Source organism: Eumetopias jubatus, unplaced genomic scaffold (assembly GCF_037043125.1).
Source record: "Eumetopias jubatus isolate StellerSeaLion01/CBP00866 unplaced genomic scaffold, mEumJub1_p1.0 scaffold_11, whole genome shotgun sequence".
NCBI lineage: Eukaryota > Metazoa > Chordata > Mammalia > Carnivora > Otariidae > Eumetopias > Eumetopias jubatus.
Window position 1 is genome coordinate 19,093,811 of NW_028274817.1, and position 17,635 is coordinate 19,111,445.

Genomic DNA, 17,635 nt, shown 5'->3' on the forward strand with positions numbered 1-17,635 from the left:
GACGGTAAGGGCAGAGACGTTTCAAAGTGTCTTCTCCCTCCCCTCTCTGGGCCCCAACTAGGAAATCAGATGGAGCTAGGGGAATGAGAGTCCTTGCTTCAGGCAGCTGACCACCCCTCACCTCAGACTGAGAGGAACTGAGGTAGGGTGCTGACTTTCTTCTATAATCCATTTCCTTCTCTGCAAAGCTCCGTTCCTCCCTATCTTTCTTTTGCAATGAGTCTGTTTCTCCTGTACAGGTATACTTACCTAAGGAAATGTACTACTGAAATGATCATAAAAAATCAAATCCTATTTTTGAATGCCCTACAGCAGCACTATCCGACAGAAATATCACGCAAGTCACATATAATTTTAAATGTTCTAGTAACCACATTAAAAAGGTAAAGAAAAAGAGCCAGGCAAAATTTATGTTACTGTTTCATTTAACCCAACATATCTAAAACATTCTTTCAATATGTAATCGATATAAAAATTACTGCACTGTGTTTTTCATGCTAAATCTCTGAATCGGGTGTGTATTTTACCTTTACAGAACGTCTCCATCCAAACTAGCCTGATTTCTAATGCTTAGTAGCCACATACGGCTAAGTAGCTACTATATTGGACAGCACAGTACTAGAGAAATGAGGTGGTTCCTTGTAACTGTTGACTAGTGACTGGCTATAATAAAGTAAGGAGTCCTGCCCTCCCTGATGTAAATCGGACTTTTTAGGCAGTGAGTTTGCCTAAAATGTAGGGACCTGAATTAGATTCTACAGCTTGTCTTCTTTTACATTTCATGGTGTTCAAAACACTGTTTCTTTGGAAATAGCGAATCTTGTGGTTATTTCTGCTACTACCCCTCCCAATCCACCACTTTTCTAACTAACTCTGTGGTGCCCTTATCCCCTCAGTTGGCTTCTTATGTCACGTGTAGCTACTTGCTGATAACAATGCTGAACCACCAATTCTGAGACACTGGAAAGGGAAGAAAGAGGGAAAAGGGGTAGGTACCAAGAAAGGCACTGCCAAGCTCTCCACACTGGACCCACTTTTTCCCTTTGAGCTTGACCTTCTTAAATCTGCATTTTCCTAAGAAACTCAGTGGCATAAGAGGATGCCTCTGACATGTCCCAGGAGACCAGCTGAGGAAGCGGTGTCTCCTCCTGCTTTCGGTGGGTACAGAAAATGGCTGTTGGCAGCCAGGAATTGTGGCCAGGCTCCCTCAGGGCACCCCTGGCAGCAGAAATTCAAGAACTGAGTGGGGAAGAAACCCGGGAAATAAGCTCAATCTTCCTGAGCTTCCCTGTAATCCCTTCCTCAATCTCCTGGGCTCCACAGTGGATTGCAGGGAAGTTTGCCTCTTAAGGCCCTCAACTAGATTATCTCCCTAGAAAGCTGCTGAGTGGACAACCAAAGAAGGCAAGAAGAAACCAATACAGAATGGATTAAATGTGTCTGGGATTTGGTGCCAAAACAACCTTGGAAGGTTAACCCCTTGACATGTCTAAACTGATGGCCTGAGGATGCATGTGAATCCCATGTGTAAAGGCTAATGCCAAGAGGCCCATGAAATTTTTCATTCAAATCTGAAACTATAATGTTCGGAACCAGGAGGGAATCTGGCCATCCTCCTCTCCACAGGATGGCACCACACCATGATGTTTTGCACTTGGGTTTTAAGTCCCCTTCAGTCTTAGATTAATGCCCCGCTGGCTTCCCTCAGTTGTTTGGAGGTTAATGATCATCCCTTTCCATTTCCATACTCTGGAAAATTCCCTTCTCTCTATTTTCACCCTCTTCCTTCAGCACAAATGGTCTGTTGCTCACTGATCTATTCTAATACACACCAACCCTCCTTTGGTAGACTTTTTTTTTTTTTGCAGTTGCTTTGCTTGCCACTCTGGCCCAGAGGAGGACTGTGTGTGCCTTCACCGCAGCAGGCTTTATGTTCCTACAACTGAAGAACTTTTTGGCTTTCAAGTGGATGATGGAACCCAATGTGCTTTGAAGTGCTGAGCGCCCAGCAAGTACCACTTATGCTACCAATAAGGCACCCTCTTGGACTGGGTTAGGAGTTACTGGGAACTATGTAAAACACAAACAGTAACTGGGTTTGGGGACAAGATGGGAAGCTGGCTCAAATCCATGCCCTCTTTATTGGTGGTTCAAAGCTTAATTTCCTGGCCTTGCTGCAAAGGACTGATCCTGCCAAGGTAACACCAGCAAAGTGGAATGGAAATTAGTCAGTTACAGGAGAAAGGCAGGAGCTGAGGGGAAGCTAAGTGACTGCTGTGTTGTTAGGTTCAGTGTAAGAAACCTTGCTATCCCTGGGAGGCAGTATGTTGAGTAGAAAAATCACAGGCTTTGAAGTCCGATAGACCAGTGTTCAAATTATGATTCATTTGTTTAAACTGTCAAAGCTACAGTTTCCTCATTTGTAACACTGGGGTAATAATGCCTACCTTATATGATTATAGAGAAGATTAGCTCAGATAATGTATGGGAAAATGCCTAGTAAACTACAGCAGATGGTTAGTACTCAGAAAATGTTCTCTTCCTCATCCTTAAAAATCCTGAAGAATAAAATATTCAGCTGACCAATTTAGGGAGTCTGTCATATCTGTAGATATTATGGCCTCCAGGACAAGGACAATTAGGCTCCAAACTGTGAATTCCTCAACCCCTGAATGTTTTTGAAAATGAGTGATGAGAGAGGACTCAGGTTGAAAAAGACAAACAGTAAATCTAATAGCTTAGCAGGATCAAGAGACAGCAGATACAAACAAGGTACACTTGGGTTTAAGAGTAACTGCAATTATGGACACGGTATCTAATAAGCCACCAAGAGCAGAGATACAGAATGCTATGCAAAAGTCTAATGGCTCTTTGATGTAGGCTCCAGCACAGGTAAGGGAATGCACTGGAGAGGAAACATTTAGATTTCATTCATACATCCGATGCTGTCTCCTGGTGGACTTGCAAAGAAGCCAGATCCTGTTCAGCAATTTGATCAAAATGGCCAAAAGATATTACGACCCTGTAGGACAGAATGTAGGTCAATCGGTTCCATTTATATTTACCATAAAGAGCTTGTGAGTTTGTTATAAAAAATGTGACATGACTAAGTTTTCTACTACTTCTTTGGGTAGCTAACATTATGCATAGCACACCTGTTTCAGAGGACTACTCTCAAGAACATAAGAACACACAAACCCTCTGTCTGGGGGCATTTTGAGTGGTCTCACAAGTGTTAGAGGCAGGTTGCCCTGATCTACCAAACTCTCCTGCTTGTCTAATAAGTCTAAAACTCTGAGAGTTGGCCAGCCAGAGTTAGCCTTGGGGTATCTTCTCCCCATAAGGAAAAGCATTTACTGATTCAAATGGAAAATGAACTTGTGACTTTGATTTCATTCACACTTGCTCAATCAGTGGCCAAACTGAATAGAGACCAATGAAAATAGCAAGCACAAGATATATTTCAAGGACACACAGAGAACAAGAAGAAACATGGTGTTGATAGCTGGGCAACAAGAGCAACAATGGACCCAAGGCCAGACCACAACTCCTTCGCTGCCATCAGCCACTCATTTTGTGACTCCTTCAGTACCTCCCATGCCATCCTTCAAACTGCTGGCTGGTCTGAAATCTTCTCCTTTTAACTAACAAATCATTTGTTATTTCTGCAGTCATATAAACTTGATAATGGTACCTACAAGTGTCAACTGTTATTCATTCATTCATCTGTCCATCTATCTATCTACTTACTCCACAAACATTTTTTGAGAGCTAGGTGCTAAAATTGCCCCAGCTTTGCTGGGATTTCTTTCAGAAATATATAATGATGTATATATGAGGTTCATTATTCTTTTCTGATTATAAAAATAATCTTTGTTCATTTCAGAAATTTTTAAAAATACAGAAAATCATAAAGGTCCCTGTAATTGTACCATGCAGAGATGATCACTGTTATTCTCCATGTGTTTTCTTCACTTAACATTATACTGTGCATATTTTCCTATGTAATTAACTTTTCTTCAAAAACATGACTTGTGGGACCCCTGGGTGGTGCAGTTGGTTAAGCATCCAACTCCTGGTTTCGGCTCAGGTGGTGCTCTCAGAGTCTTGAGATTGAGCCCCATGTCCCTCTCTGAGCTCAGAGAGGAGTCTGCTGGAGTTTCTCTCTCCCTCTGCCCCTCCCTGCGCTCGCTTGCTCTCTCTAAAATAAATAAATAAATAAAATTTTAAAAACCATGACTGGTAATGGTTGCATGTTATTTCAACATATGAGTATATAATATTCTAACCATTTCCCTATAGTTGTACATTTGTTATTTCCCATATCTCACTGTTATAATACCACTATAAATATCTTTGTGTACAAATCTTTGACACATCTGTTTAATTCCTTAGGATAAATTCTACAAAGAAGTATTACCAGGTCAAGAAGCATTAAACATATATAAGAATTTTGATTCATATTTTTGCTGGCATTTCGTAAAGTGTAACATTTGCCTAAGATATTTGTTAAGAGAAGCCAAGAGCAAGCCATAAATGAAAAGACCACACTGATATGAATATCTCAAAGATATAAAAGTACATGGCTTCTGAAGGCATAAACCATGCCAAGGGTTTAACCAGTTGTTTGTTGTTGTTTGTTTATTTGTTTACAAAAGGAAGCCTATTGATATACCCTACTGCTAGAGTTAATCTGCAGATTTAGAAATCTGGATTAATGGGACACCGCAGTTTAAGAACACCTCTTACAACTGCATCATCAATATGGCACTGTGTAATATTCAGGTATCAATTTCAGTGTGTTTTCACTCTTCAAATTTTCTGAGTTAGTTGCTTTGTGCAACACCATAAAATGCTAAGTAGGCATGAGAATATGAACACATAATCACATGGAGCCAGGAGGCCGGTCGTGATGCACATGAGGTCTTGAGGCCATAGTTTTGCTGAGTTGCTGAAAGAGAAAGGTGTGCTCCACCTAATGGATCAACCATGCAGGCTAAAGTGCATGAGCTTAACATGCTACTACCCAGCCATATGTTCACTGGATTTACAAGCTGTTGGACCATAATCAGCCACTGGGCTCAAAGAGCCCTCTCATGAGGAGTCCTAGAAACAACCAATGCAGCTGTCAAGGGTCTCAGAGTCTGTTTTAATGATAAAGCAGTTCCTGGTTCTTTAAAATGCCTTCCACACAATAGGGCAGGCAGGATCCATTTGCTCCAGCACACAGGAGGGGACTAAAGTCATGTAAGACCAAGAGCCTGAGGAGGGTCTCTTTATTTGTTTAGGTTTATTTTTATTTGGTGTATGTTGCCCAACAATCCCATGATTGAATCATATTTCCTATTTACTATAATGAATCCGTATCAGTTCCAGTTCTGTCTCGGTTGTGTTGACATTAAAGCACTAAAAAGCTGATAAACATGCTGAGATAACAGTCGTTGGCCCAATAAAATACCACACTGTCGGGAGCCTGGGTGGCTCAGTTGGTTAAGCGACTGCCTTCGGCTCAGGCCATGATCCTGGAGTCCTGGGATCGAGTCCCGCATCGGGCTCCCTGCTCAGCAGGGAGTCTGCTTCTCCCTCTGACCCTCTTCCCTCTCGTGCTCTCTATCTCTCATTCTCTCTCTCTCAAATAAATAAATAAAAACTTAAAAAAAAATGCCACACTGTCTTATAAAGCTGTTCATTGTGCTTTTACCACTCATAATATTTTTGCAGATTTGCCCACCGAGCCATTCAACAAATACTAAAGCACTTTCTATAGAAAAGCAAACTGGTGTCATGTCATCTCAGAAGTGGCTTAAAAAGTAAGACAACTAGGGGCAGCTGGGTGGCTCAGACAATTGAGCATCCGACTCTTCATTCTGGCTCAGGTCATGAGATCGAGCCTCGTGTCGGGCTCTGCGCTGGGTGTGGAGCCTGCTTCACATTCTCTCTCTCCTTCTCCCTCTGCCCCCCACCTCCCTTGCTGGCATGCTCTCTCAAAAAAAAAAAAAAAAAAAGAAAGAAAGAAAACTAAACCAAGAAATTATAGCCAAATGGCTATGAGGTTATTTCAAGTGTGGAAAAGATTCATAATCCAAAATTCCAACCACCACTTTAAGATTACCAGGTACCTTAGTAATCTTTTGTTTAAGGTTTTATTTTTATTTATTTGAGAGAGAGAGAGGACAAGCAGGGGGGAGCGGCAGAGGGAGAGGGAGAAGCAGGCTCGCCACTGAGCAGGGAGCCTGATGCGGGGCTCGGTCCCAGGACCCTGGGATCATGACCTGAGCCAAAGGTAGACACTTAACTGACTGAGCCACCCAGGCGCCCATCTCTTAGTAATGTTAAGCAATTATGCATTAAATTGTTTTTCTAATTTGCTAAATAAACAGGAAAGACAAGAATGCATAGAGTGTTTATAGTGAGTTAGGCACAGCCCAAAATACAACTGAATTCTGATGCTGAGAAAGTTATTAGAGAGAAGAAACATCCTCTAGTGAAATCTCAGGAATTAATACAGAGTAGCTACTATGAGAAGATATTTGTGGGATTTTTGTTTGTTTGTTTTTTAAGAATTTATTTATTTGACAGAGAGATACACACAGCAAGAGAGGGAACACAAGCAGGGGGAGTGGGAGAGGGAGAAGCAGGCTTCCCGCTGCGCAGGGAGCCCAATGCGGGGCTCGATCCCAGGACCCCGGGACCATGACCTGAGCCGAAGGAAGACACTTAACGACTGGCCACCCAGGCGCCCCGAAGATATTTGTTTTTTAAAAAGCAATTTTATGGGGTGCCTGGGTGACTCAGATGGTTAAACGTCTGCCTTCAGCTCAGATCATGATCCCAGAGTCCTGGGATCGAATCCCGCATCAGGCTCCCTGCTCCTTGGGAGCCTGCTTCTCCCTCTGCCTCTCTCTCTCTCTCTCTCTCTCTCTCTCTCTGTCTGTCTCTCATGAATAAATAAAATCTTTATTAAAAAAAGCAATTTTATGACTTTAACTTACATGCAATATTCTGACTGGGCTGGGCTAGCAAAAATATTACCCCTCAGGTGACATGCTTTAGTAAATAGAAAATAAGTATTTATAATCAGGTTCTTAGTAGTTTAATCATTCCTCCCATAAATCTGTTTATAAGCCTAACAACACACTTGTTTGCGCTGGAGGAGAGAAGGTGAGAAGCCTAGCCCCATGTCCAAGTTATTCCATTTCAAACTAGTGGCTTCTGTATCGATAATTCCTAGTTCTTCAATAAATATAACAACATACAACAAAAACAAGTCCCTGTGTGTATGGTGAACTGTGCTCACTTAGACTGGAGAAAGAAGGGGTGGGCTCGTGAGGAAGGAGGTTGTGGAGAAGGCCAACAGAGAAAAGAGAGGGAAGAAGTAGAAAGTGGAGAATAAGAGGGAAATTACATATTTGCGGTTCCAGGTCGCCTGGAAAATAATTTAAAGCCAGTGTTACAGTGAAGTGTCAAAGAGTGACCCACCACAACTATTGACCTCCTTTCTCCCAGGGTTCTATAAAGATAGGGGAATTAATAAAATCAGTATTCTTTACTGCTCACCTGCCATAAACTTTAAGGGACCCTGGACAAGGCTGAGCCGGTACACCTCTAGCATAGTGATTATAAGCATGGGCTCATGAACCAGACTGCCTGGGTTAGAATCCTGGGTCTGTCATTTCCTAGGAATAAAGTATTCTACCTTTCTGTGCCTCAGTTTCTCATCTAAAAATAAGAATAGTATCTACCTCCTAGAGTAGTTGAAAGAATGTAAACAGTTTTATAAACACAATACGCTTAGAACAGTATCTGACATATAATAAAGGCCATATAAGTATTAGCTATTATCATCTGAGTTGCCTCATGCTCTAGCCTCTCAAAAGAAAGAAAAAAAACAGTGACAGTTTTTTCATCTTATAGCCTACAGATTTCGGTCATCATTTCATCCCTTCAAACCTGGGGTTTCCTGGTCAGAAATGTAAGTTGTTTGGTCTAAAGGTTGCTGGTAACAAGATGGTTTTGGTCATTCTAAAGGAAGATGTGATCTTCTGGAGTTAATATGAATCAATCTTCATTTTGTTACCATCAGCTTCATGGAAATTCCTCACTGGCCATCCTAATCAAGCCAAACCACATGCTGGGTTTTTAAAAAGTTTTATTCAGATGTAATTTACATACCATAAAGATCACCTATTCAAAGCACATAATTCAATGTTTCTTAGTATATTTAGAATTGTGCAACCATCAACCATAATCTAATCTTAGACAATTTTCATCCCAAAATGAAACCTTATACCCATTAGTGGTCCTCCCCATTTCCCCCAGCCCTAGGCAACCACTAATTTACTTTCTATCTTTATGAATTTGCCTATTCTGGACATTCTATTTAAAACTGGGATCAGGGGGTGCCTGGGTGGCTCAGTTGTTAAGCGTCTGCCTTCGGCTCAGGTCATGATCCCAGGGTCCTGGGATCAAGCCCCGTATCGGGCTCCCTGCTCGGCGGGAAGCCTGCTTCTCCCTCTCCCACTCCCCCTGCTTGTGTTCCCTCTTTCGCTGTGTCGCTCTCTGTCAAATAAATAAATAAAATCTTTAAAAATAAAAAATAAAAAAATAAAACTGGGATCATACAGGAGCACCTGGGTGGCTCAGTTGACTAAGCGTGTCTTTGGCTCAGGTCATGATCCCGGGGTCCTGGGATTGAGCCCTGAACTGGGCTCCCTGCTCAGCGGGGAGTCTGCTTCTCCCTCTCCCTCTGCTCCTCCCCATGTGCCCCCCTCCCTGGTTGGGCTCTCTCATTCTCTCAAATAAATAAAATCTTTAAAAATGAATAAAACTGGGATCATAACAACAGGTGGACTTTTGTGTCTACTTCTTGCATTTAACATGTTTTCAAGGTTCATCCATGTTGTAGCAACATGTCAGCCCCTCATACCTCTTTTTTTTTTTTTTAAAGATTTTATTTGAGAGAGAGAATGAGAGACAGAGCGCATGAGAGGGAGGAGGGTGAGAAGGAGAAGCAGACTCTCCACTGAGCAGGGAGTCCGATGCGGGACTCGATCCCGGGACCTCCAGGATCATGACCTGAGCCAAAGGCAGTCGCTTAACCAACTGAGCCACCCAGGCGCCCCCCTCATACCTCTTTACAGCTGAATATGCCATTGTATGGATATACCACAATTTGTTTATCCATTCATCAGTTGATAGATATTTGGGTTGTTTCCATCTTTTCGTTATTATGAATAATGCTGCAATGAACATTGATGTACAAGTATCTGAGTCCCTGTTTTCAATTCTTTTGGGTACAGAACTACTGGGCCTAATGGTAATCCTACGTCTAACTTTTGAGAATGTGCCCAACTGTGTTCCAAAAGGGCTACATCATTTTACAACCTCTCCTGCAATGTACAAGTTTCAATTTCTTCACATCCTCACCAACTCCTGTTACTGTCTGGCTTTCTTTTTGATATGCTGGGCTTTCTACCTGGGAAAATCATTATTTCTCTACCACATCAGTGGTGCCTGCCCATCTTTGTTACACCTTTTCATTTTGGCATTTTTGAAAAATTAATAGACTTTGTTTTTTATTGATTTTTTAAAGACTTTATTTATTTGAGAGAGAGAGCACGAGCAGTGGGGGTTGGAGCAGAGAGAGAAGCAGACTCTCCGCTGAGCAGGGAGCCCAATGTGGAGCTTGATGTGGAGCTTGATCCCAGGACCCTGAGATCATGACCCGAGCCGAAGGCAGACGCTCAACTGACTGAGCCACCCAGGTGCCCCAATAGACTTTGTTTTTTAGAACAGTTTTAAGTTTACACATAAATTGAGCTGACAGTCCAAAGAGTTTGTCTTATTTTGTTTTTTGACAAAAAGGTTTTTTTTTTTTTTAAGATTTTATTATTTGACAGAGAGAGACACAGCGAGAGGGAACACAAGCAGGGGGAGTGGGAGAGGGAGAAGCAGGCTTCCCGCTGAGCAGGGAGCCTGATGCGGGGCTCGATCCCAGGCCCCTGGGATCATGACCTGAATCAAAGCAGATGCTTAACCGACTGAGCCACCCAGGCGCCCCGATAAAAAGGTTTTCATGCAAAGTCCTTAGTCCCTTTAAAGACTGTTTCCTTGTACTCACTGACTCTGAAAGATTTCCCTTATCAATCTACCTTCAAAAGACACTGGTGGGTCTATTTCATACTGTTACGCCCCTAAAAAGTTATTTTTCAATCAAAAATTGCAATTCATATATACAATGGGGAGCTATTACTTAAGGGAACTCTATGGTGAATATTTTTGTGAAACACTGAATTCTTCATACATGTATAATAATCCCCTTCAAATGTTCTGTGGTAAGAGTCAGACCCTTACTTACTCTCTGAGGCACCCTTACTGTAGTAGCCTATTTCACTATAGAAATGGGTCAGTCCTTAGTGTTCAATCAAAATACTCTATTCATCATATTGGTTACCTGAGGGGATACTGTATTAATCCATGACTAAGAATAGGATAGGATAATACACCTAAAATAAAAAAAAAAAACAAGTCAGATTCTTTAATTTGAATTACCTACCCATGATTATGGCTACTATAAAGGCATCAGTCTTTAAAGCTTTGGTAATTTGGATAAAGATATCATCAGCTTCAAACTCTTTTTCTTCAAATTTTGTATTGAAAATAATTGGCCCTTCCTGCCCCTTTACTCTGTTTCTATCATTAAAATATTGGGCTTTTTAATACTTCAGACTGATTTTTAGTCATCACCAGTGTCCTCTGCGATGTCCTCCCCAAACTGTTTTATGCTGGACTGGCCCAGGCTCAGTTCTTGGACCTCTTCTCTTGCTACTGACACTCCCTTGGGATCTCTTTATCATGGCTTTAAGCACCATCTATATGCTGATGATTTCCAAATGTACATCCCTGGCCCATGCCTCTCCCCTGAACTCCACACTTCCACGTCTCACTGCCTACTCTACATGTGTATTAAAATCTAGTAGGCACAACAAAATTAACATGTACAAAACAAAATTAGTACTTTCCTGACCAAAAACAAAAACAACCTGTGCCTTCCAGAGCCTTCTCCATCTCTATGGCAATCCTGCCCTTCTAGAGACTTGGGCCTTGGAGTAATCCTTACCACTGCTCACTTTCTCTCTTACAACCCACATCCTATGCCCTAGCGGGTCATTATTCGCTCTTCTCCAAAATATATGAATTTCCACCACTTCTCACAGCCTCCACTGCTGCTACCCTCATCCAAGCCACCATCACTTCTTGCTTGAATCATTAGACTCCACGTAGACTCTCACCTCAGAGCCTTTGCATTTGCTTTAACCCTAGAATGGCTCCTTTTCTCACCCCCTATAGACTTAAATTTGGCTTTCTCGGTATGTGACCTCCCCTGCTTTATTTTTCTATAAATGACTTATCACCATCCAGTAAACTATATATTTTACTCATTAATCTTTTTGTTATATCTCCCTTCTGTACACAGTAAGCTCAATGAGGCAGGGATATTTGTTTAATGAATGAACAGATAATCAATTTAAAAGATTAGGTATATCAGGGCACCTGGCTGGCTCAGTGGGTTAAGTATCCAACTCTTGATCTCAGCTAAGGTCTTGATCTCAGCGTCATGAGTTCAAGCCCTGCATTAGGCTCCACACTGGGGATGGAGACTACTTTATTATATAAAATAACAGTAATAACAATAAACAAAAGACTAGGTGCATCTCCCTCCCCAAGCACCTCTATTTATCCTTAATAACCTATTCTTTATCATTCCATCCTTATCTAGTAATTCAAAACTTAATTTCATTCCATTTAAATCCCACAGTATTTGTTTAATCTTTGCCACGTTTTAGGCATTTTATCAGTTCTTTGGATACAGATAAATTCATTTTTTCATTTAACAAATATTTACTGAGTATATGTGCTAGGCATGGAGAACACAGCAGTAAACAAAATCAACAGAATCCCTATTTTTATGGAGTTTCCAGACTAATGGGAGATATTAAATCATCACACAAATAATAGTATGTAGTTATAAATATGTGGTATAAGAATTATAATGAAGAAATTTAGATTGGTAGAGAGAAAATCAATGTAAGGTTTCCCCAAAGGAATAACATTTAAGCTGAGGTGAATAGAACGCCAATTTCCAATATATATAAGCCCTGGGTGGCTCAGTTGGTTGGGCGGCTGCCTTCGGCTCAGGTCATGATCCCGGAGTCCCGGGATCGAGTCCCGCATCGGGCTCCCTGCTCGGCGAGGAGACTGCTTCTCCCTCTGACCCTCCCCCCTCTCGTACTCTCTCTCTCTCATTCTCGCTTTCTCAAATAAACAAATCTTTAAAATATATATATATATACATATATATATAAACCCTTTAAGAAACGACCTTTCAGTCTATACCATTGTGAAAAAAATGACTTCCTTTTTGCTAATCTATTCAGGAATGAGTAGGGTATCTGACTAGTGGGGTAGTCTTAAAAAGTATATGTACACAATGGAATATTATTCAGCCATAAAAAAGAGTGAAATCTTGCCATTTGCAACAACATGGATGGAGCTAGAGAGTATAGTGCCAAGCAAAATAAGTCAGTCAGAGAAACACAAACACCATACAATTCCACTCATATGTGGAATTTAAGAAACTAAACAAATGAACCAAGGAAAAAACAAAGAAAGAGACAAACCAAGGAACAGACTCTTAACTCTAGAGAACACACTGACGGTTACCAGAGGGGCGGTGGGTGGATGGGTGGACTGGGTGATGAGGAGTAAGAGTACACTCATCGTATGAGTAATGAGTAATGTATAGAATTACTGAATCACTATATTGTACACCCGAAACTAATATAACACTATATGTTAACTATCCTGAAATTAAAGTTAAAAACTTTAAAAAACTTTTTAAAGTGGGCGCCTGGGTGGCTCAGTTGGTTAAGTGACTGCCTTCGGCTCAGGTCATGATCCTGGAGTCCCGGGATCGAGTCCCGCATCGGGCTCCCTGCTCGGCAGGGAGTCTGCTTCTCCCTCTGACCCTCCCCCCTCTCATGTGCTCTCTCTCTCATTCTCTCTCTCAAATAAATAAATAAATAAAATCTTTAAAAAAAATAAAATAAAAAACTTTTTAAAGTGACAGCTGATAAGAAAAAAAAAATTAAGATACCACTACACACCTAAAACAATGGTCAAAATCCAAAACACTGACACCACCAAAAGCTGGTAAGGATGTGGAGACAGAGGAACTCTTGTTCATTGTTGGTGGGAATGCAAAATAGTACAGCTACTATTGGAAGACAGTTCGGCAGTTTCTTACAAAACTAAACATACTCTTACAATACCACCCAGCAATTGTACTTCTTGGTATTTACCCAAATGAGTTGAAACTTGTGTCCACACAAAAACTTGCACATGAATATTTATTTATAGCAGCTTTATTCATAAATGCCAAAACTTGGAAGCAACCAAGACATGCATTAGTAGGTAAATGGATAAATACACTGTGGTACATCCAAAAGAAAAGAAAAAGAAAGTGAGCTATCAAGCCGTGAAAAGACATGGCATGAAAAGACAAGAACTTAAGTGCATATTACTAAGTAAAAAAGTCAATCTCAAAAGGCTACATACCACTAACACTCTGGAAAAGGCAAAAATATAGAGATAATAAAAGGGTCAGTGGACTGCAGGGGTTGGGGGAGAGGGAAGGATAAATAGGCAGAGCAGAGGATTTTTTGGGCAGTGAAACGATTCCGTATACTACAACAATGGATACATGTCATACATCAAAACCCACAGAATGCATAACCCTAAGAGTGAAGCCTAATGTAGATAATGGTTTTGGGGTGATAATAATATGCCATTGTAGAGTCACTAACTGTAACAAATGAATCACTCTGGTGATGAATTTCAAAGGGGGGAAGCTGTGCATTATGTAGGGTTAGGAGTACACAGGAAATCTCTGTACCTTCCACACGATTTTGCTGTGAACCTGAAACTTCTTTTAAAAATAAAGTCTATTTGGGGCGCCTGGGTGGCTCAGTCAGTTGGGCCACTGCCTTCGGCTCAGGTTATGATCCCAGGTCCTGGGATCGAGCCCCGCATCAGGCTCCCTGCTCGTCAGGAAGCCTGTTTCTCCCTCTCCCTCTGTCTGCTGCTCCCCCTGCTTGTGCATGCTCTCTGTCAAATAAATAAATAAAATCTTTAAAAAAATAAAAATAAAGTATATTAAACTTAAGTTTTAAAAATCAGTACGTTAGACTGATAGTTAAGAAAGCACTATGGAGTGGTAGAATGAGACAAAGAAGAAATCTGAGAACTACGCGCTAGTCTCAAATTTGCCACAATCCAGTTATGTGACTTAGGACAAATTGTCTTCGTTTTTGTGGACCATATTTTATCTACCTGTATATAAAAAAGAGTAGATTTCAGTGGGTCTTAACCTTTTTTGGGTTGCTCCCCTCCAGCCTACCCTCCACAACAGGGTTATCTTCCTAAAATTAAAAGCTGGTTATATTATTCCCCTATTTTTAACTTCCTTTGCCTACCCCCCACTCCAGGATAAAAAAGTCAAACTCTTTCCTAGTACATATAAAGATCCCTCATAATTTGAGACCCTTTGGGTCACACTACTCTTACTTCATTTCATTCCAGCCCACAGTTCTGTACAAGTGCTTCCCAAAGTGTAGTCTGAGGACCACCTGTGTCAAGTACCCGTGATGAAAGCAAATGCCTTTGCCCCAGATAAGGTTAGGAGGGCAATGGAATGTAAGAATCTACATTTTCACAAGATCTCCAGGAGATTCTGCCTCACACAGTATTTGAAAACCACTGCCCTACATTTTAGCTACACTGAACTTTCCCCTATTTCCCTGCCTGGAATGTCCTTCCCTGCCTTATCCATATGGTAACATCTGCTATTTACCTCAAATGTCATCTCTGCTATGAAGCCTTTGGCCAATCCCCTAGGTAACTGGCTGTTCCCTTCTCTGTGCTTCTAGCACTTTGTTCATCTTTCACATAGTACTTAGTACCTATAATTATCTACTTACATATCTCTTTCTCCTCCTATAATGTGAGCTTGAAAACAGAGACTCTTAACTTACTTTTATATTCCCAGCATCTAGGACATATTAGACATACAATAAATGTTTGTTGAACAAATCAATGAATGGATAAAGATGAAGAGCTAAACTATTCATTCCACAAATACTTTTTTAATTTTTTTAATGTAAATTCAATTAACATACACTGCATTACCAGTTTCAGAGGTAGAGTTCAGCGATCCATCAGTCTTACATAATACCCAGTGCTCACCACATCATGCACCCCCCCCAATGTCCACCACCCAGCTATCCCATCCAGCAACCTTGCCCTCCCTCCAGTAACCCTCCCCTCCAGCAACCCTCAGTTTGTTTCCTATGATTTTTTTACATTTTTAAAAATTTTTATTTTATTTAAATTCAGTTAGCCAACATATAGTGCATCATTAGTTTCAGATGTAGCGCTCAATAATTTATCAGTTGCGTGTAACACCCATATCATGTGCCCTCCTTAATGTCCATCACCCGATCACCCCAGCCCCCCAGCCCCCTTCCCTCCAGCAACCCTGTTTGTTTCCTAGAGTTGAGTCTCTCCTGGTTTGTCTCCCTCTCTGATGACTTCCCATTCAGTTTTCCCTCCCTTACCCTATGATCCTCTGCAATGTTTCTTATATTACACATATGACAGTGTTTCCTATGATTAAGAGTCTCTTAATGGCTCGTCTCCCTCTCTGATTTCATCTTGTTTTATTTTTCCCTCCCTTCCCCTATGATCCTGTTTTGTTTCTTAAACTCCACATATGAGTGAGATCATATGATACTTGTCTTTCTCTGATTGACTTATTTCGCTTAGCGTAATACCCAATACCCTCTAGTTCCATCCACAAATATTTGAGTGCCTACAACGTGCTAGGCACTTTTCTAGTCCAAGAAAGTAGCCAAAACTTTTTGCCTGTGAGACAATTAGAACCCTGGACACAAGGTTCTATTTTAAGCCTCTTTTTACATTTAATCTGTAGAAACTTCCAAATGAGCCACTTGTTTGGTTATTCATGCTGAGGAAAGAACCATTTACCAGATGTTTACAAGTAAGTAGCATTATGACAAGTGGCAGTGGGAAAACACAATGCACTTTGTCTATTCCCATAAATGTGCTTTAAGAGTCCAGACTCAATTTCATAGTAACCTTTATCACTTTCTGGAGAATGTAACTTAAATAGCTGGCAAAAGAGAAAGCAGTAAATGAAAACAAAGCCAAAGTGATTCTGCCAATAAATACTTTAATGAGAACCGAGGTCTGAAACATACATAGCAGTAACTGCCCTGGCCTATGCCTTCTGCTCTAGCCCAAGTCTGGGGCTAACCAACTACATTTAACCAACATTTGAAAAGAAGGCCATGTTGAATGTCATCCATCAGTATCCATCTTCATAGAAGATACCAATCTGGGGCCAGAGTCTCAATGTTAACACTTCCTCTCAGGGAAAAAGTTAACATGGTAACACAAACACATGAACAATTTTGAACCATCCTATAGTTCTTCCATCAGGAGGCTCCTGGGAGACCAGTGGTTCAGTAAACACAACTTTGTCAAAATACATTAGAACACAGAAAAAGGGAAAAGAGTAGAAAGGTTGGCAGGGCTTGGCTCACATATCATTCAGTCCTTAGATCTGAAGCCTCTTGAGCTGCTCGTATGTAATAAAAAACTGAAGAGTAAGTCATGGAAGATCACTGGATTGATAGTGAAAACCTAACCAAGTTCTAAAATTGTGTACTACATTCTCTTACATTGAGGTATTTAGCCTGGGCTCTTCTGAGTTGCACTTGCTTAAGTCTTTTTAAAAACAATACCTGGCAAGTCAAGCATGTGCTGAGTGCCCACCATGTACCCATTATGATTTGGCACGTAGCAATAAAAACAGATTAACATACTTATCGTCTTCAGGAGCAAACAGGACACATACAGACACACACACCCACCACTACCACCACCTCCACCCTGAAGAATATTAATGACAACATATAATTCCATGCTAAGAGTTAACTGTTACAGACTTTAGGTGATTAGATCAATCCCAAGGAGGGAGAAGAGATACTATCTCCATCAACCTATAGTCTCTGCAAGGGCAAGGAATTATTTTTCAACCCTGCAATACTCACCACTGTACACATAAACTACACACAATATCCAATTCAACTCTCTGCACAGAGGAGGCACTCAAACACGGCTAAAGAAAGGAGATCCACCCATGAGGAAAAGAGCCCTACTTGGCCTGGATTCCTTTGCTCTAAGAGTGTGTTCTGTCTTATTATTTCCCATTACTTTGGTCCTATAGTTAGGAGTAGGAAATATGGACCACCTCAGCATGCACTTTCCTAGGGCAAATCCCAACAGGGTTTCCAAAAACTTCATAACCCCTTCCCGATTTGGTTGTACTTGTTTTGTTTTAAAGAGGAAATTTTGGTATATCTTTTCTGCTGCCTTCAGTTTGTACTAGACTCCAGCTGAAAGTCATTTCTCTATTAGTTCCATCCTCAATGGTTACAATTAGAATGCTTGAGTTTCTCACTTGCCTAAAGGTGTCAATAATGAAATTTTCCTT

At 41.0% G+C, this 17,635-nt stretch overlaps 1 protein-coding gene across 3 annotated transcripts in view; it reads right to left on the reverse strand.

Moving 5' to 3' along the window:
• Positions 1–16,289: 16,289 nt before the first annotated feature.
• Positions 16,290–17,635, reverse strand: part of SLC25A14 (solute carrier family 25 member 14) — a 30,465-nt gene continuing 29,119 nt past the window's right edge. For all 3 annotated transcript variants that reach the window (XM_028122762.2, XM_028122764.2, XM_028122763.2), the window contains exon 10: positions 16,290–16,738. In XM_028122762.2, the coding sequence (XP_027978563.1) occupies positions 16,697–16,738 (42 nt within the window). In that variant the 3' untranslated portion in view covers positions 16,290–16,696. The remainder of the gene's footprint in view (positions 16,739–17,635) is intronic.